The sequence below is a fragment of the Callithrix jacchus genome, chromosome 5, assembly GCF_049354715.1.
Source record: "Callithrix jacchus isolate 240 chromosome 5, calJac240_pri, whole genome shotgun sequence".
In the NCBI taxonomy this organism is placed as follows: Eukaryota; Metazoa; Chordata; class Mammalia; order Primates; family Cebidae; genus Callithrix; species Callithrix jacchus.
Window position 1 is genome coordinate 120797716 of NC_133506.1, and position 20506 is coordinate 120818221.

Here is a 20506-nt window from a genome sequence, read left to right on the forward strand (position 1 = left end):
ATTCTATTTCTTTTTTTCTCTTTCTTTTTATTTAGACGGAGTCTCACTCTGTCACCGTAGGCTGGAGTGCAGTGGTGCAATCTCAGTTCATTGCAACCTCTGCCTCCCAGGTTCAAGCGATTCTCCTGCCTCAGCCTCCCAGGTAGCTGAGACTACAGGCGCACACCACCACACCCAGATAACTGGCCATTCCATTTCTTTCTTTCTTTCTTTTTTTTTTTTTTTTTTTTGAGACGGAGTCTCACTCCCTTGTCCAGGCTAGAGTGCAGTGACATGATCTCAGCTCTCTGCAACCTCTGCTTCCCAGGTTCAAGCCATACTCCTGCCTCAGCCTCCCGAGTAGCTGGGACGACATGCACACGCCACCACACCCAGCTAATTTTTGTGTTTTAGTAGAGATGGGGTTTCACCATGTTGGCTATGCTGGTCTTGAACTCATGACCTCAAGTGATCTACCCACCTTGGCCTCCCGAAGTGCTGGGGTTATGGGCGTGAGCCACCAGACCCGGCAACCATTCCATTTCAACTATAATTTTTTAAAGGAGAGAGTAGCTTTCAATAAGTGAATAAGATTGGTTGGCTTTCTGCAACTGAAAGAGCTAAAATATTTGATCTTGATCATTTTACAGTTCTGCATGCATATTACTAGTGTTTTCTTATTAGGACTTCTGTCTTATCCCTATAGTGTGGGAGATCAAGAATTGTTACAAATCACCCCTCAAGGAACCAGGGATGAAACCAGTTTGGATTCTGCAAAAAAGGGTAATGGCAAGGTTTCCCACTTAACAGGCACTGTTAAGAGAGTAGGTAGATACTGTACTGTAATTAGATTATTCTTAAGACCATTTGGGACCTTTACAATCCACAAAATCTCTTGGCAGAGTTTAAGTATCATTCTTTGTCAAGTGTCACGGTATGGCCCATTAAATTTCAATGTTACTACACTAATGTAGCTCAAATAAGACCTTCCATAACTGATTGTTGCCCTTTACTTTTTTTTTGAGACAGCGTCTCACTCTGTTGCCGAGGCTGGAGTGCAGTGGTGCAGTCTCGGCTCACTGCAACCTCCACCTCCCAGGCTCAAGCTATCTTCCCACCTCAGCCTCCTGAATAGCGGGGACTACAGGCGCATGCCACCACACCTGGCTAATTTTTTGTGGTTCTATAGACACAGGTCTCTATAAAAGCTGATCTCAAACTCCTAGACTCAAGCAATCTGCCCACCTTGGCCTCCCAAAGTGCTGCAGTTACAGGCATGAGCCACTGTGCCTGGCCTCCCCTTTACTTTTAATTGATGTGTTTGTATTACATCTTTTACCTACTAGTTTTTAAATACAGGGAGTGGTAAATCTGTAGGTAGAACAGAGTATTAAGTAGACCAATGATCTTTAGAGTACATCAGAACCAGTTTTCTGATGACCATTCTGCTTTTAATTCCCTCTTAGATGTTAGAGAAATAGGAGTTGTGGTTTTTGTATAGGGAAAAATCTGAATTTAAAAATTTAATGGATCTTAAGTGGAAATAATCTGGGTAAATAGGAATTAAATGAAAAGTATGATCTACATCCTAGGTATACTTGGTAGTTCATGAAGTTTCTCTAAATATAACCAGTTAGTTGATTTCCACCTCCAAGTTGTATTAAGTTTGTATTTTTTTAATGGCAATTCAGTTTTTGAGTACTTTGTTATTTTTGTATATTTTCAGCTCCTTGTGAGTTTTCTGAGAAGGATATAACAAATACTGAACATCATCAATCCAGTAGTAACAATTTGAACACCACTGAGAAGCATGCAACTGAGAGGCATCCAGAAAAGTATCAGAGTAGTTCTGTTTCAAACTTGCATGTGGAGCCATGTGGCACAAATACTCATGCCAGCTCATTATGGCATGAGAACAGCAGTTTATTACTCACTAAAGACAGACTGAATGTAGAAAAGGCTGAATTCTGTAATAAAAGCAAACAGCCTGGCTTAGCAAGGAGCCAACATAACAGATGGGCTGAAAGTGAGGAAACGTGTAATGATAGGCAGACTCCCAGCACAGAGAAAAAGGTAGATCTGGATGCTGATCCCCTGCATGGGAGAAAAGAATGGAATGAGCAGAAACCTCCATGCTCTGAGAAGCCTAGAGATGATACTGAAGATGTTGCTTGGTTAACACTAAATAGCAGCATTCAGAAAGTTAATGAGTGGTTTTCCAGAAGTGATGAACTGTTAACTTCTGATGACTCACATGACGAGGGGTCTGAATCAAATGCCAAAGTAGCTGAAGCATTGGAAGTTCTAAATGAAGTAGATGGATATTCTAGTTCTTCAGAAAAAATAGACTTACTGGCCAGTGATCCTCATGATGCTTTAATATGTAAAAGTGAAAGAGTTCATTGCAAATCAGTAGAGAGTAGTATTGAAGATAAAATATTTGGGAAAACCTATCGGAGGAAGGCAAGCCTCCCGAATTTGAGCCATGTAACTGAAAATCTAATTATAGGAGCATTTGTTACTGAACCACAGATAACACAAGAGCATCCTCTCACAAATAAATTAAAGCGTAAAAGGAGAGTTACATCAGGACTTCATCCTGAGGATTTTATCAAGAAAGCAGATTTGGCAGTTCAAAAGACTCCTGAAAAGATAAATCAGGGAACTAACCAAATGGAGCGGAATGATCAAGTGATGAATATTACTAACAGTGGCCATGAGAATAAAACAAAAGGTGATTCTATTCAGAATGAGAACAATCCTAACCCAGTAGAATCACTGGAAAAAGAATCTTTCAGAAGTAAAGCTGAACCTATAAGCAGTAGTATAAGCAATATGGAACTAGAATTAAATATCCACAATTCCAAAGCATCTAAAAAGAATAGGCTGAGGAGGAAGTCTTCTACCAGGCATATTCATGAGCTTGAATTAGTAGTCAGTAGAAATCTAAGCCCACCTAATTATACTGAAGTACAAATTGATAGTTGTTCTAGCAGTGAAGAGCTAAAGAAAAAAAATTACAACCAAATGCCAGTCAGGCACAGCAGAAAGCTACAACTCATGGAAGATAAAGAACGTTCAACTGGAGCCAAAAAGAGTAGCAAGTCAAATGAACAAAGTAAAAGACATGCCAGTGATACTTTCCCAGAACTGAGGTTAACAAACATACCTGATTCTTTTACTAACTGTTCAAATACTAATGAACTTAAAGAATTTGTCAATCCTAGCCTTCCAAGAGAAGAAAAAGAGAAACTAGAAACAGTTAAACTGTCTAATGATGCCAAAGACCCCAATGATCTCATGTTAAGTGGAGAAAGTGTTTTGCAAATTGAAAGATCTGTAGAGAGTAGCAGTATTTCATTGGTACCTGGTACTGATTATGGCACTCAGGAAAGTATCTCATTACTGGAAGTTAGCACTCTAGGGAAGGCAAAAACAGAACCAAATAAATGTGTGAGTCAGTGTGCAGCATTTGAAAACCCCAAGGAACTAATTCATGGTGGTTCTAAAGATACTAGAAATGGCACAGAAGGCTTTAAGTATCCATTGGGACCTGAAGTTAACTACAGTCAGGAAACAAGCATAGATATGGAAGAAAGTGAACTTGATACTCAATATTTGCAGAATACATTCAAGGTTTCAAAGCGCCAGTCATTTGCTCTGTTTTCAAATCCAGGAAATCCAGAAAAGGAATGTGCAACATTCTCTGCCCACTCTGGACCCTTAAAGAAACAAAGTCCAAAGGTCACTCTTGAATGTGAACAAAAGGAAGAAAATCAAGGAGAGAAAGAGTCTAATAGCGAGCCTGTAGAGACAGTTAACATCACTGCAGGCTTTCCTATGGTTTGTCAGAAAGATAAGCCAGTTGATTATGCCAAAGGTATTGAAGGAGGCTCTGGGCTTTGTCTATCATCTCAGTTCAGAGGCAATGAAACTGGACTCATTATTCCAAATAAACATGGACTTTTACAAAACCCATATCATATACCACCACTTATTCCCACCAGGTCATTCGTTAAAACTAAATATAAGAAAAACCTGCTAGAGGAAAACTCTGAAGAACATTCAATGTCACCTGAAAGAGCAATGGGAAACAAGAACATCATTCCAAGTACAGTGAGCACAATTAGCCACAATAACAGAGAAAATGCTTTTAAAGAAACCAGCTCAAGCAGTATTAATGAAGTAGGTTCCAGTACTAATGAAGTAGGCTCCAGTATTAATGAAGTAGGTTCCAGTGATGAAAACATTCAAGCAGAGATAGGTAGAAACAGAAGGCCAAAATTGAATGCTATGCTTAGATTAGAGCTTTTGCAACCTGAGATGTATAAGCAAAGTCTTCCTATAAGTAATTGTAAACATCCTGACACTAAAAAGCAAGAACATGAAGTAGTTCAGACTGTTAATACAGACCTCTCTCCATGTCTGATTTCAGATAACGTAGAACAGCATATGGGAAGCAGTCATACATGTCAGGTTTGTTCTGAGACACCTGAGGACCTGTTAGATGATGGTGAAATAAAGGAAGATACTAGTTTTGCTGAATATGGCATTAAGGAAACTTCTGCTGTTTTTAGCAAAAGTGTCCAGAGAGGAGAGCTCAGCAGGAGCCCTAGCCCTTTCACCCATACGCATTTGGCTCAGGTTTACCAAAGAGGGGCCAAGAAATTAGAGTCCTCGGAAGAGAACTTATCTAGTGAGGAAGAAGAGCTTCCCTGCTTCCAACACTTGTTATTTGGTAAAGTAAGCAATACACCTCAGTCTACCAGGCATAACACTGTTGCTATTGAGTGCCTGTCTAAGAACACACAGGAGAATTTATTATCATTGAAGAGTAGCTTAAATGACTGCAGTAACCAGGTAATATTGGCAAAGGCATCCCAGGAACATCACCTTAGTGAGGAAACAAAATGTTCTGGTAGCTTGTTTTCTTCACAGTGCAGTGAACTGGAAGACTTGACTACAAATACAAACACCCAGGATCCTTTCTTGATTGATTCTTCCAAACAAAAGAGGCATCAGTCTGAAAGCCAGGGAGTTGGTCTGAGTGACAAGGAATTGGATTCAGATGATGAAGAAAGGGGAATAGACTTGGAAGAAGATAATCAAGAAGAGCAAAGTATGGATTCGAACTTAGGTATTGGAATCAGGTTTTTGTGTTTGCCCAATCTGTTTATAGAAATGAGCTAAATGTTTATGCCTTTTGGGGAGCACATTTTACAAATTTCCAAGTATAGTTAAAGGAACTGCTTCTTAAACATGAAACGTGTTCCTCCTAAGGTGCTTTTTCTAAAAAGTCAAAAATCTTTGACACCCAGTTAGAGTGTCATCTTTGATTGAATGAGATTTAACATCGTAATTATTGGTGTACTTACTTGTGGTTTCATTTTCTAAAAGGAAATCCCGGTGTCCCAAAGCAAGGAATTTAATCATTTTCTGTGACATGAAAGTAAATCCAGTCCTGCCAGTGAGAAGAAAAAGATACAGCAAGTGGCAGTGTTTATAGTCTGCTTTTACATCTGAACCTCTGTTTTTATTGTTACTTAAGGTGAAGCAGCATTTGGGTATGAGAGTGAAACAAGCATCACTGAAGACTGCTCAGGGCTATCCTCTCAGAGTGATATTTTAACCACTCAGGTAAAAAGCGTGTGTGTGTATGTGTCTGGTGTCCTTTGTATCAGTATTATGTATCCCACATTCTTAGGATTGCTGACATCATCTCTTTGAATTATTGGCATAACAGGTGTTTTGTGGTTCATTGTCTCCTTAAAGTGTAAGCACCTTGATGGAACTCATACCACCTTTTATTTCACACACACACACACACACTGCCTAGCTTATTATAGCATACTAAATACTGAATTTCATGAATAAGCTAAACCTTCAAAACCCATTTGCTAATCTCAGCACTTTGGTATGCCAAGGTGGGCGGATGACCTGAGGTCAGAAGTTTGAGGCCAGTCTGGCCAACATGGTGAAACCTTATATCTACTAAAAATACAAAAATTAGCTGGGTGTGGTGGCCAACGCCTGTAATCCCAGCTACTCTGAGAGACTAAGACAGGAGAATCACTTGAATCCAGGAGACAGGTGGCAGTGAGCTGGGATTGTACCACTGCACTCCAGCCTGGGTGGCAGAGTCAGACTCCATCTCACAAACAAAAAACATCATTTGGCCTATAGCAAAAACGTGACAGCACTATTGTATCAAGAGAGGTGAGAAAAACAAGCCACAGCAGGATGATTAAAAGGGGTCTGGAAATCTTCATTTTAAGAATATGCCTACTGCAGATCAGAGAAGGTAAGCAAACTGCCTAAGGCCACACAGCCAGGTACAGAACTCTCACTAATATTATTGCCAGCAATTGCAATTTTGGTGTTTATTTTTGGTACCAAGTTGGAGGCTACAGGGTTCTCTTCATGTTAGAGACCATCTAGCCTTTCACTGTTTTGTAGATACTTCTGTTCTTTATTTTTTTCCTTTTAAAATCTAGTTTGTTTGTTGTTTTGGTTTCTTTGAGACAGGGTCTTACTCTGTCACCCAGGCTGGATTGCAGTGGTGCAGTCATGGCTCCCTGTAGCTTTGACTTCCTGGGCTCAAGCAATCCTCTTACCTCAGCTTCCTGAGTAGCTGGGACCAAGGTGCCCACCAACACACCCAGCTAATTTTTAAATTTTTACTAGAGACAACATCTCACTATGTTGCCCAGACTGGTCTCCTGGGCTGAAGTGATCCTCCTATCTCAGCCTCCCAAAATGCTGGGATTACAGGCATAAGCAACCACACCTGGCCTATTTGTTATTGTTTTTCTTTTTTTTTTGGAGACAGAGTCTCACACTCTTGCCCAGGCTGGAGTGCAGTGGCACAATCTCAACTCGCTGCAACCTCTGCCTCCCAGGTGGTTCAAGCGATTCTCTGCATCAGCCTCCTGAGTAGCAGGGGTTATAGGCACATGCCACCATACCTGGCTAATTTTTGTATTTTTAATAGTGTTTCTTTTTAATTGCTCATAAATCATCTTCTTTCTTTTTTTTTTTTTTTTGAGATGGAGTTTCACTCTTGTTACCGAGGCTGGAGTGCAATGGCACAATCTCGGCTCACTGCAACCTCTGCCTCCTGGGTTCAGGCAATTCTGCCTCAGCCTTCTGAGTAGCTGGGATTACAGGCACACGTCACCATGCCCAGCTAATTTTTTGTATTTTTAGTAAAGACAGGATTTCACCATGTTGACCAGGATGATCTCGATCTCTTGACCTCGTGATCCACCCGCCTCGGCCTCCCAAAGTGCTGGGATTACAGGCTTGAACCACCGTGCCTGGCCAAATCATCTTTTTTCTTTAAAAAAAAAAAGATTTTTTTAACCAAGGACAGTTTGTCTTGACGGAGGACAAAAAGAATTTTAAAAATATATATATATGAGAGGCTGAAGCAGGAGAATCACTTGAACCTGGGAGGCGGAGGTTGCAATGAGTTGACATCATGCTGCTGCACTCTAGCCTGGGCAGCAAGAGTGAAACTCCATCTCAAAAAAAGAAAGTACACAATTTTACTTTCTGGACCTTACGGTCAAGGCCAATAGTTTGGTCACTTATGAAGTAAATAAAAGCTTTACCTTTTTTTTTTTTTCTTGAGACAGAGTCTTGTTCTTGTCATCCAGGCTGGAGTGCAATGGCATAATCTTGGCTCACGGCAACCTCTGCCTCCCAGATTCAAGTGATTCTCCTGCCTCAGCCTCCCAAGTAGCTGGGATTACAGGCATGCACCACTATGCCTGGCTAATTTTTGTATTTTTAGTAGAGAAGGGGGTTTCACCGTGTTGGCCAGGCTGGTCTCGAACTCCTGACCTTGTGATCTTCCTGCCTCCCAAAGTGCCGGCATTACAGGTGTGAGCCACTGCGCCCAACCAGCTTTACCATGTATGGGACCATTTGGCAATGTGAAATGTCCCTGTACAAAAGGCAGAATAGTCTAGAAAACACATTCTCTATCATAGCATCTAAAAATTAGCATCATCATCATAGAACCAGGCTCTGTCTCCTAATTTTTTTTTTTTAAGATGGAGTTTTGCTCCGTTACCCAGGCTGGAGTGCAGTGGCACAGTCTTGGCTCGCTGTGACCTTTACTTTACTTCCCAGGTTCAAGTGATTCTCATGCCTCAGCCTCCAAAGTAGCTGGGATTACAGGTGCCTTCTACCACACCTGGCTCATTTTTTTTGTATTTTTTTAAGAAAGACAAGGTTTCACCATGTTGGCCAAGCTCGTCTCGAACTCCTGACCTCAGATGATCTGCCCACCACAGCCTCCCAGAGTACTGGGATTACAGGCGTGAGCCACCATGCCTGACCTCCTAATTTTTATTTGTAGAAGTGGCATCAAAATTTTCCAAGTCCTTATGGAAAAATTCAGGCTCATCTCAGTTTATTTTTTTCATTTATTTATCTTCCATTAGATTGACAACTTCTAATAATTAGGTTGGTTATTTGTACTCCTAGCACAGGGTTCTGTGCAGAATACACACACAGTAATTGCTGGCAGTAATATTGGTGAGAGTTCTTTACTGGGCTGTGTGATCTTAGACAGTTTGCTTACGTTCTCTGACCTGCTGTAGGCACAGTCTTAAAGTGGAGCTGTCCAAACCCCCTTGAATCATCCTACTGTGGCTTATTTTTCTCACCTAAGTCTTAAATACCTTTTTAGCTGCTAGTAAGTGAATGATGTTTTTTTTGTGAACTTTCTGAAGTCAGATTAGGTGAAGTTGAGAAAAGCCTGATATTCTTGTAAAGTTATATATGTGCATCATAGAAAACTTAGAAAATACAGATAAACAAAAATCCATGGATGAACCTTGAAGACATCATGTTAACTGAAATAAATTGGACATGAAAGGACACATGTTATATGTTTCCACTTATCTGAGATACCTAGAATAGTTAAATTTGGTTACTCTGGGCACACTGCCTGTAGGTTAGCCTTGCTTCACAAGGAGCAGTTAAAAACAAAAAAAACTAAATTCATCGAGACAGAATGTAGAATAGTGGTTACTAGGGACTTGGAGAGGGGGAAATAGAGTTATTGTTTGATGAGTACAGATTTCAGTTTTGGGATGAAAATGTTCTGGAGATGGATAGTGGCAGTGGTAACACAACAGTGTGAAAACGTAATGCCCCGAACTGTACACTTGAAATGATTAAAATGGTAAGTTAATTGCAATTTGTGTTATCCAGAAATGGTTACCAATTTATTGGTATATATTCTTTCAGTACTCCTTTGAGTGCAAGGGGTGCTTGTATATAATTTAGCTTTAAAATATATCCAGTAGACCAGGCACATGGCTCACACCTGTAATCCTACCACTTTGGGAGGCTAAGGCAGGAGGATTGCTTGAGCCCCAGAGTTCAGGGCTGCAGTGAGTCGTGATTGCATCACTGTACTCTGGTCTGGGCAACCTCTATCTGAAAAAAAAAATTAGTGGGGCTTAGTGGTATACACCTATAGTCTCAGCTACTTGAGTGGCTGGGGTAGGATTGCTTGATCTCAGCAAGTTGAGCTGTGGTGAACCTTGATGGTGCCACTGTACTCCTGCCTGGATAATATAGTGAGACCCTGTCTCAAAAAAAAGAGAAATCCAGATAATACTGTACGTTGTATCTAGCTTTTACTGGGTCATTAAAATTCTTTTTTTTTCTCCTTGAGACAGTCTTGCTCAGGCACCAGGCTGCACAATCTCGACTTACTGTAACCTTTTCCTCCCGGGTTCAAGCAATTGTCCTGCCTCAGCCTCCTGAGTGGGGACTGCAGGCGTGTACCTCCATGCCCAGCTAATTTATTTATTTATTTATTTATTTATTTTTAATGAGACGGAGTTTCGCTCGTTACCCAGGCTGGAGTGCAATGGCACAATCTCGGCTCACCGCAACCTCCGCCTCCTGGGTTCAGGCAATTCTCCTGCCTCAGCCTCCCAAGTAGCTGGGATTACAGGCATGCACCACCATGCTCAGGTAATTTTTTGTATTTTTAGTAGAGACGGGGTTTCACCTTGTTGACCAGGATGGTCTCGATTTCTTGACCTCATGATCCACCTGCCTCAGCCTCCCAAAGTGCTGGGATTATAGGCATGAGCCACTGCACCTGGCTTTTTTTTTTTTTTTTTTGAGACTGAGTGTCACTCTGTCTCCCAGTCTGGAGTACAATGGCACAATCTCAGCTCACTGCAACCTCCACCTCCCAGTTTCAAACGATTCTCCTGCCTCAGCCTCCTTGAGTAGCTGGGTCTACAGGCACCTGGGACTACATGCCCGGCTAATTGTCTTTTTGGTAGAGACGGAGTTTCATCATCAGGATGGTCTTGATCTCTTGATCTCATGATCTGCCCTCTTCCACCTCTCAAAGTGCTGGGACAGGTGTGAGCCACCGTGCCCGGTCAGGTCATTAAAATTCTTAAGTGACTGCATCTTTAATTACTATATGGCATTCTGTCCTTCTGGTTTATCATGGTTTATTTGACCTATTGCTGAGTGTTGACGGTTTCAGGGTAAGAGGCACAGTTTGCTATTACATACCTCACTATAGTGGCATCCTGGTAGCTAAAGACTTGCCCACATCCCTGAATACTTCCCTAGTATAAATTCCTAGAACTAGGATTTTGGTTTTTGTCACATGCTGCTAAATTGTTCTTTAGACTGAACCAGTTTGTGCTCTTCCAGCCCCTGTGGTATATGATAGTTCCCATTTTCCTGTACCTTGCCAACACTGGGTGATATCCAGTTTTAAAATCTTAATCTTGCATTGCTATGAGAACTACAGTTAGAGAGGGCTTATCTTCTACTGCCCATTCTGCATACAGAGCAAATCCCTCTAGGCCTGAAGCCCCTTGGAGTTGGCAAGAAACCTTTGAGATGACTGCCCACTCTGTATCTGAGTTGTCACGAGTATTCGCCACTTCTGCAGGATTGCCATGGCAACTAAACTGATGAAAAGATTTAGGAGTCCTTTTCTCTGTTTGCAATTCCTATGATACTTTTTGGATGTGTATTTGGGTCTTTGTCAATATACCCATCATCTAATTCTGTCCATTGTGTTTTAAAGTTTAAGGTTGCAATTTTTGATTACATCTGCCTTAGCCATACTGTATTATATTTGACATTCGATATACTACATCCTTGTTTTTCTGTATTTCTGATCTTATTCCCAGAGATGTGTCTATTTGTTAAGAATTCATTTTGCAAAGTGTTTTTACTGAGCTTCTACCCAAAACAGCTGAAGTCATATTTCAGGCTATCTTACATCTAGAGTAGCACAGGCAGGAAAAATTATTGAAGTGGAATTTTATCCCTGTTTCTAATGAACCAAGAAAAGGTATATAGATCAGGGAGAATTCCTAATTTGGTATCATTGGTATCTGGGGTTTTGTTTGTCTTTACAGAAGACTGATTAACTATACTTATTCATTAATTTTCTCATTAAACTCTTGCTGAGTGCTTACTGTCTGCTAGGCATTAGAGAGACAAAAATGATTAAGGGAAGATTTCTTCCATCTAGGTCATGTGTTCCATTTGGGTATGCTAATGCATTAGCAATGTAAATCAAGTAGCAAGAGATTGTCTGTTCCCAATAGGAGATGGATTATTGGTGGGGACTTTTTTTGGGGGGCGGGGTGGGGAATAAAGTAAATACAGGAAATGTTAATTATAGATTCTAAGTAGTAGATATACAAACATTCACTGTAAAGTTCCTTCAAGTTTTCTGTATATTTGAAAATAGTCACACCATGTCAACAAAACTACCATGATAAAGTCACTATTTGTGCTAAGACTTCAGCTTGTATTTGGATTAGGCTTATTATGTAGTAGTAGAAACAACAGAAATAGTTTTAACTCATTAAATACACTTATGTTTATGGGAAGGTTATATATATATTTATGTGTAATGAATATGAACCAACAAGGGTCAGATATACAGGGGTTTACTGCAACCCCAGATATGCAATCTCGGCCTACTGCAACCTCTTCCTCCTGGGTTCAAGCAGTTCTCCTGCCTCAGCCTCCTGAGTAGCTGGGGCTGCAGGCATGCACCACCAGATAAGCCAAAGAAAACTCATCTATTAATAATTACCCCACTGCTGTTTTTCCCTCCAGACCAGTTCCAGCTGCTGTGCTGCACATTTCAGGAGTATTATTAGAATTAGCCACATTCTCCCCACTTGCCCTTCTCATATTTCACAACTCCTCCTGGTGGGGATTACTGAAGGAGACATTTGAGCTAGGCCTTGAAAGATGAGAAGAATTTTTCCAAGTGGAAGCAAGTAACGTAAAGGTACAGAGTCATGGAATGCCCAGAAAACATAAAGTTGTCCTGTGTTACAGGGAAACAACTCGTGTGAGGCGTGTTGGGAGAAATGAGAGATGACACCAGGGTGTAAAGGGCCTATGTTTAGAAATTTGGACTTTATTCTAACAGCAGTAATGGCTAACAGTTACATAGTGTTCAAAAAGTATAACTTATCTGAGCAGTAAGGTCTTTTTTTTTTTTTTGAGGAAGAATCTTGCTGTGTTGCCAAGGCTGGAGTGCCCTGGCTCCATCTCGGCTCACTGCAACCTCTGCCTCCAAGATTCGAGTGATTCTCCTGCCTCAGCCATGGTTTCACCGTGATGGCCAGGCTGGAGCACTAAGGTCTTTATGGAAGGAAAAGACATGATAAACAGGGCTTTTATGGAACTTCTATAGTAATGTAGCTGTATTAAAAGTAGGGGTTAGAGCAGCATAGTAGAATTAGAATAGAAGACCAGGTGCGGTGGTTTACGCCTGTAGTCTTAGCACTTTGGGAGGCTGAGGTGGGTGGATCAGTAGGTCAGGAGATCAAGACCGGCCTGGGCAACATGGTGAAACCCTGTCTTTACTAAAAATACAAAAATTAGCCAAGCGTGGTGTCGCGTACCTATAATCCCAGCTACTCGGGAGCCTGAGGCAAGAGAATCACTTGAACCCGGAAGGCGGAGGTTGCAGTGACCTGAGATCATGCCACTGCAGTCCAGCCTGCAAGACTGTCTCAACAGGAAAAAAAAAAAGAGAGAGAAAGAAATAGAGCTCATTGAAAGAGCACTTCAGAATTAGAATTAAGAAGTCTTGGTAACCTATTAGTTTTATTCTCCCTAATGTATTTGGTCACTTGCCTGCTGGGAAATTTGTCTAAGTTATAAAAAGTAATTCCTTTGGGAAAGCCAAAGAAAACTTATGTATTAATAATTACCCCACTACTATTTTTTCTGATTTATGCAATGGCCATACAGAGGTTAGATGTGATGGTTGTGACAGTAGTGACTAATACAGCCTGTGAAGGATTTGGGCCACACATCTGTGTGCTTTCCTTCCAGATTTACTGAGGCAAGACCTTGGCTAGGGTTTGATCAGTGATGTAACTACTCATGAGTACCACGTGGTGGCAATGGTGTTGCTGTAGACATTGGCAGCAAAGCAATGTCAGAGTAGCAGTGGAAACTTTGTAAAGCTAGGAATACATTTTCTGGTCATAAAAACCTGAAAACTATGAACTCATTGTAGCAGACAATGAGATGGCTTGTTTTTAGTAGAGGGCAAAATTGCTTTCAAGGATCAGAAAAAGAAGAAATGGAGAGTGAAACAACATGTTCCTGCCCCTTCTTGTCCCCGACCCACTGGGCTTTTTGGCAACCATTGATATTCTTCCTAAAAGTGATTTTTTTAAATGTAGATTTTAAGGCCAGGCACAGTGGCTCACAGCTGTAATCCCAGCACTTTGGGAGGCTGAGGCAGACGGATCACCTTGGATCAGGAGTTCGAGACCAGCCTGACCAACATGGCGAATCCCCGTCTCTACTAAAAATATAAAAATTAGCCGGGTGTGATAACAGGCACCTGTAATCCCAGCTACTTAGGAGGCTAAGGCAAGGAGAACCCAGGAGGCGGAGGTTGCAGTGAGCCAAGATTGCGCCAGTGCACTTTAGCCTGGGCAACAGCGAGACTCCATCTCAAAAAAATAAAATAAAAAATGTCTTTTAAAAAGTATATTTTGGGCCAAGCACGGTGGCTCACTCCTGTAATCTCAGCACTTTGGGGGACCAAGGCAGACCAATCACCTAGGGTCATGAACCTGAGACCAGCCTGACCAACATGGTAAAATTCCATCCCTACTAAAAATACAAAAATTAGCTGGATATGGTGGCATGCACCTGTAATCCTAGCTACTGGGGAGGCTGAGGCAAGAGAATCGCTTGTACCCAGGAGGCAGAGGTTGCAGTGAGCCAAGATCATGCCATTGCACTCCAGCCTGGGTGACAGAACAAGACTCGTCTCAAAAAAATAGTATGTTTTGGACGACTCCTTATATACCTTAATTTTTTGTTTATCAAATATTTCGACTTAGTACATTCTTCATTGAAATGGAGCAATAAACAACCAGAGCTCACAAGTAAGAAGAACCCATTATTTTAAAAAACAGTTAACTATTAGCTGGGCGTGATGGCTCATGCCTGTAATCCCAGCATTTTGTAAGGCTGAGATGGGTAGATCACCTGAGGTTGGGAGTTTGAGAACAGTCTGACCAACATGGAGAAACCCCATCTCTACTAAAAATACAAAATTAGATGGGTGTGGTGGCACGTGCCTTGTAATCCCAGCTACTCCGGAGGCTGAGGCAGGAGAATTGCTTGAATCCAGGAGGCGGAGGTTGCAGTGAGCCAAGATCATGCCATTGCACTCCAGACTGGGCAATAAGAGCAAAACTCCATCTCAAAAACAAAACAGTAACTATCCTTATAGGCTTTCTTAGAGCTCTTTCTGTTGGATCCTCCCTTCTCACAGGTCGTTGCTAATGATCTTTAGGTAGACACATTCTAGACAAGATGTCCCTGTCTAGAACGGCAGCACCATTAGGGCTTATCCCCGGTACTAGGACAGTGCCTAGTGCTTAATAGATGGTAAATATTATCTAATTAACTGAGCAGATAGATTCATGAATTTGCTTTTTGCTTTTTCTGTTAGAAACTAAAGGTTTGGGTTAGGCGCAGTGGCTCACGCCTGTAATTCTAACGATTTGGGAGGCTGAGGTATGAGGATCACTTGAGGTCAGGAGTTCAACACCAGCCTGGCCAACATGGTAAAACCCCGCCTCTACTAAAAATACAAAAATGAGCTGGGCATCATGGCTAGCCCCTGTGATCCCAGCTACTTGGGAGATTGAGGTGGGAGAATCACTTGAACCTGGGAGGTAGAGGTTGCAGTGAGCCAAGGTGGCGCCAGCCTGGGTGATACAAGGAGACTCCAAAAAAAAAAAAAAGAAAGAAAGAAAACAAACTAAAGTTTCAAAGAATCCCAGAAAAGGTCGAGTCCTCCCAAGCCAGTAATCTAGCCAGGATTACTGATTGTATTTTTATAAAATGCCACAGATAGGGGGCTTTTTTCCCCATTACATCAGTCTAAAAATCACACATTTTTATATGAACTAACCTAAATATCTGATGACTCTCACAACACCAAATCTTTGAAATGTGCCTGTATAAATAAAATGTTAACAGATTCATCATAATTTTAAATATCAATGTGTTTAAATACCTTAATTATTTTTTCACTCCCTAGCTTTAAAAGAAAATAACCAACTTTAGCTGGGCATGGTGGCTCACGTCTGTAATCCCAGCACTTTGGGAGGCTGAGTCGGGCAGATCACCTGAGGTTGGGAGTTTGAGACCAGCCTGACCAACGTGGATAAACCCCAACTCTACTAAAAATACAAAATTAGACGGGCATGGTGGTGCATGCCTGTAATTCCAGCTACTCCGGGAGAGGCAGGAGAATCTCTTGAACCCGGGAGGTGAGATTTTGGTGAGCTGAGATCATGCCATTGCACTCCAGCCCGGGTAACAAGAGTGAAACTCTGTCTCAAAAAAAAAAAAACTTCAAAAGGACATCACGATAGTCAAATCTGTTTGGGGTAGTTTAAGGATTCTTTCCTCGCTAACATCGTTTGGAAATAATTTCATGGGCATTAATTGCATGAATATGGTTGGATTAAAAGGTGTTCAACCAGAATTTATAGTTCCATACTAGATGATTTCAATTCCTGTACTAAAATTAATTTGTATGACATATTTTTGTTTAGTGGAAAGCTTCTCAAAAGTATTTCATTTTCTTGGTGCCATTTATCGTTTTTGCAGCAGAGGGATACCATGCAAGACAATCTGATAAAGCTCCAGCAGGAAATGGCTGAACTAGAAGCTGTGTTAGAACAGCATGGGAGCCAGCCTTCTCACAGCTCCCCTTCCGTCATAACTGTCTCTTCTGCCCCTGAGGACCTTCAAAATCCAGAACAAAGCACATCAGAAAAAGGTGTGTAATATTGGCAAACACTCATATCTTAAGCAAAAATTTTTTTCCTCCCCTTTATCTCCTGAAAAGTAAGGACCTAGCTCCAACATTTTATGATCCTTGCTCAACACATGAGTAATTATGGAGCCTTGGTTCTTGTCCCTGCTCACAACTAATTTACCAGTCAGACGGACCCAAGGCAGTCATTCATGTTGTCATCTGAGTACCTACAACAAGTAGATGCTATGGAGAGACCATGGAAGATCAATGGTATACAGCATAGCTCTTGCTCTATTGGAAGCTAAGTGGAATGCGAGAAATTGGTGACAGGCAACCCCATAATTTCAGAAAGCTATGAAAAAATATTCAAGCATATTCCTTATAACACTGGTATCACATGACAATGACTTATTTAATGTGCTTCTGATTTCTAGGAAGAGACATCCTATACATCAGGAAGTACACTTTGATCCACAGAAAGCCTAGTTATGCAGAACTCCTGTTAGTTCAAAAGAAAAGAACAACACAGAAAGCCTAATTATGTAGCAGAGTCAAGTGCTTTATAACAATGTTGTGCTTATCAAAAGAATCCAGGTGGACCTCTGAGAGGATTCCATTGGAGTTACCAGGCAGGTGTAGTTGATCAGAGGTGACTTCCTATAAGAATTGAGCACTGAGCTGCAGAATCATGGCATAAATGAAGGACAGTGAGATGGAAATTTGAGTTTTTAATTGGAAAGAAACATCAGCCAGGTTTTTTAATTGTAAAGACAACACATCAGCTAGGGGCAATCACATAGACACATAGGAGAGGCTAGGCATGGGGTCCCCACCAGGATGCTGCTTGGAAGCAGGCAGGGGTGGTGACTCCTCCCAAAGTACACTTCATTTCTATCTCAGTGATTCCTATCTGAATCTTAAAGTTTCTTCCCCAGCACCCTGTTCCACAGTCTACCTGGGGACCTTAAGGCCTTCCTTTGAGTCATTCTAGGAACCCAAGTCTGTTACTTATACAGAACAGTGGCTTTGGTCACCAGTTGTGCCTTGCAGTATTTGTGTTCAGGAAGAAACAGTAGCTCATGCATAAAGAGCTAGCTGGAAACTCTGTTGCTATAGCAGTGCTTCAAAATGTATTTCCTTAAATGCTTTCTTTGTAACTATCTTCATTTAGTTCATCTCTCAGATAATGAGAGTTCAGAGTCCCATCCCTAGTATAATACTCTTCTTTGGGGTACTTTCACCGTCTTCGTTCTAAAAACAGACTAGACTTTCAATTCTAATGTGTAAGATATAAAATGTTATTATTGTCTGGCTTTGAATATCTGTATAAATCTATCTCCTCTTTGGTGTATATGTTTGTTTATTTTTTCCTGGATATCTATAAGACAAATGCTTCATTTCTGAAATGTTTTAGATATCACAACTTAATACCAATTTAAGTTTTGAGCCTTTTTCTTCCTAAATCTGGTGTGAGTCTAACTGAAATTCAAATGAACTTTTTTTTTTTTTGAGTCTTGCTCTGTCGCCAGGCTGGAGTGCAGTGGTGCAATCTTGGCTCACTGTAACCTCTGCCTCCTGGGTTCAAGCGATTCTTCTGCCTCAGCCTCCCAAGTAGCTGGGACTACAGGCACGTGCCACCACACCCAGCTAATTTTTGTATTTTTAGTAGAGACAGGGTTTCACCATGTTGTCCAGGATGGTCTCTCTTTTTTTTTTTTTTAAGTTTATCAAGGCTTTAATTATTGTCACAGCTTTATATGAACAATTTTCTTATCTCAAAAAATTCCTATTCAAGTCCAACACAAGCACTCACTCAAACCACAAAGCAATAGCATGGTTAAGAAGCTGTCCATACAATGTCATGTACCTGGTAAATATGCCAGCCAATAAAAGTTATCTGTTCAGGACAGTAAAGGGATGAGATTCTCTTGAAATCAGATGTCTTCCTAAATGTCTTTTTTTTTTTTTAATTGCATTTTAGGTTTTGGGGTACATGTGAAGAACATGCAAGATTGTTGCATAGGTACACACATGGCAGCGTGATTTGCTGCCTTTCTCCCCTTCACCTATATCTGGCATTTCTCTCCATGCTATCTCTCCCCAGCTCCCCACCCCCTGCTGTCCCACCCCTATTTCCCCACAACAGATCCCAGTGTGTGATGCTCCCCTCCCTGTGTCCGTGTGTTCTCGTTGTTCAACACCCACCTATGAGTGAGAACATGCGGTGTTTGATTTTCTGTTCTTGTGTCAGTTTGCTAAGAATGATGTTCTCCAGATTCATCCATGTCCCTACAAAGGACACAAACTCATCATTTTTTATGGCTGCATAGTATTCCATGGTGTATATGTGCCACATTTTCCCTGTCCAGTCTATCATTGATGTGCATTTGGGTTTGTTCTAAGTCTTTGCTATTGTAAACAGTGCTGCAATGAACATTCATGTGCATGTGTCCTTATAATAGAATGATGTATAATCCTTTGGATATATGCCTAGTAATGGGATTGCTGGGTCAAATGGAATTTCTATTTCTAGGTCCTTGAGGAATCGCCACACTGTCTTCCACAATGGTTGAACTAATTTACACTCCTTCCAACAGTGTAAAAGTGTTCCCATTTCTTCACATCCTCTCCAGCATCTGTTGTCTCCAAATTTTTTAATGATCGCCATTCTAACTGGTGTGAGATGGTATCTCAATGTAGTTTTGATTTGCATTTCTCTAATAACCAGTGATGATGAGCATTTTTTCATATGTTTGTTGGCCTCATGTATGTCTTTTGTAAAGTGTCTGTTCATATCCTTCGCCCACTTTTGAATGGGCTTGTTTGTTTTTTCCTGGTAAATCTGTTTTACTTCTTTGTAAATTCTGGATATCAGCCTTTGTCAGATGGGTAGACTGCAAAAATTTTTTCCCATTCTGTTGGTTGCCGATTCACTCTAATGACTGTTTCTTTTGCCGTGCAGAAGCTGTGGAATTTGATTAGGTTCCATTTGTCTATTTTGGCTTTTGTTGCCAATGCTTTTGGTGTTTTGGTCATGAAGTCCTTGCCTACACCTATGTCCTGAATGGTTTTGCCTAGATTTTCTTCTAGGGTTTTTATGGTGTTAGGTCTTACGTTTAAGTCTTTAATCCAACTGGAGTTAATTTTAGTGTAAGGTGTCAGGAAGGGGTCCAGTTTCTGCTTTCTGCACATGGCTAGCCAGTTTTCCCAACACCATTTATTAAACAGGGAATCCTTTCCCCATTGCTTGTTTTTGTCAGGTTTGTCAAAGATCAGATGGTTGTAGATATGTTGTATTGCCTCCGAGGCCTCCGTTCTGTTCCATTGGTCTGTTTCTCTGTTTTGGTACCAGTACTATGCTGTTTTGATTACTGTAGCCTTGTAGTATAGTTTGAAGTCTGGTAGTGTGATGCCTCCCTCTTTGTTCTTTTTGCTTAGAATTGACTTGGCTATGTGGGTTCTCTTTTGGTTCCATATGAAGTTTAAGGTGGTTTTTTCCAGTTCTGTGAAGAAGGTCATTGGTAGCTTGATGGGGATAGTGTTGAATCTATAAATTACTTTGGGCAGTATGGCCATTTTCACAATGTTGATTCTTCCTAACCATGAACATGGAATGTTTCTCCATCTGTGTCCTCTCTTATTTCGTTGAGCAGTGGATTGTAGTTCTCCTTGAAGAGGTCCTTTACGTTCCTTGTTAGTTGCATTCCTAGGTATTTTATTCTCTTTGTAGCAATTGTGAATGGCAGTTCATTCTTGATTTGGCTCTCTTTAAGTCTGTTATTGGTGTATAGGAATGCTTGTGATTTTTGCACATTGATTTTGTAACCTGAGACTTTGCTGAAGTTGCTTATCAGTTTCAGGAGATTTTGGGCTGAGACGATGGGGTCTTTTAGATATACAATCATGTCGTCTGCAAATAGAGGCAATTTGACTTCCTCCTTTCCTAAGTGAATACACTTTCTTTTTCTTGCCTGATTGCTCTGACTAGATCTTCCAGTACTATATTGAATAGGAGTGGTGAGAGAGGGCATCCTTGTCTAGTGCCAGATTTCAAAGGGAATGCTTCCAGTTTTTGCCCATTCAATATGATATTGGCTGTTAGTTTGTCGTAAATAGCTTTTATTATTTTGAGATATGTTTCGTCAATACCTAGTTTATTGAGGGTTTTTAGCATAAAGGGCTGTTGAATTT

The 20506-nt window shown here is 41.0% G+C and overlaps 1 protein-coding gene across 33 annotated transcripts in view; it reads left to right on the top strand.

Annotated features, from left to right (window-relative positions):
- BRCA1 (BRCA1 DNA repair associated) overlaps positions 1-20506 on the top strand; it is an 85071-nt gene that overhangs the window by 23107 nt on the left and 41458 nt on the right. For 18 of the 33 annotated variants that reach the window (XM_054256349.2, XM_054256350.2, XM_008996686.5 and 15 more), the window contains 4 exons: positions 686-762; positions 1706-5116; positions 5528-5616; positions 16165-16336. In XM_054256349.2, the coding sequence (XP_054112324.2) occupies positions 686-762; positions 1706-5116; positions 5528-5616; positions 16165-16336 (3749 nt within the window). The remainder of the gene's footprint in view (positions 1-685; positions 763-1705; positions 5117-5527; positions 5617-16164; positions 16337-20506) is intronic. The other 15 variants (XM_078374366.1, XM_035301470.3, XM_054256359.2 and 12 more) reach the window with 2 other exon arrangements.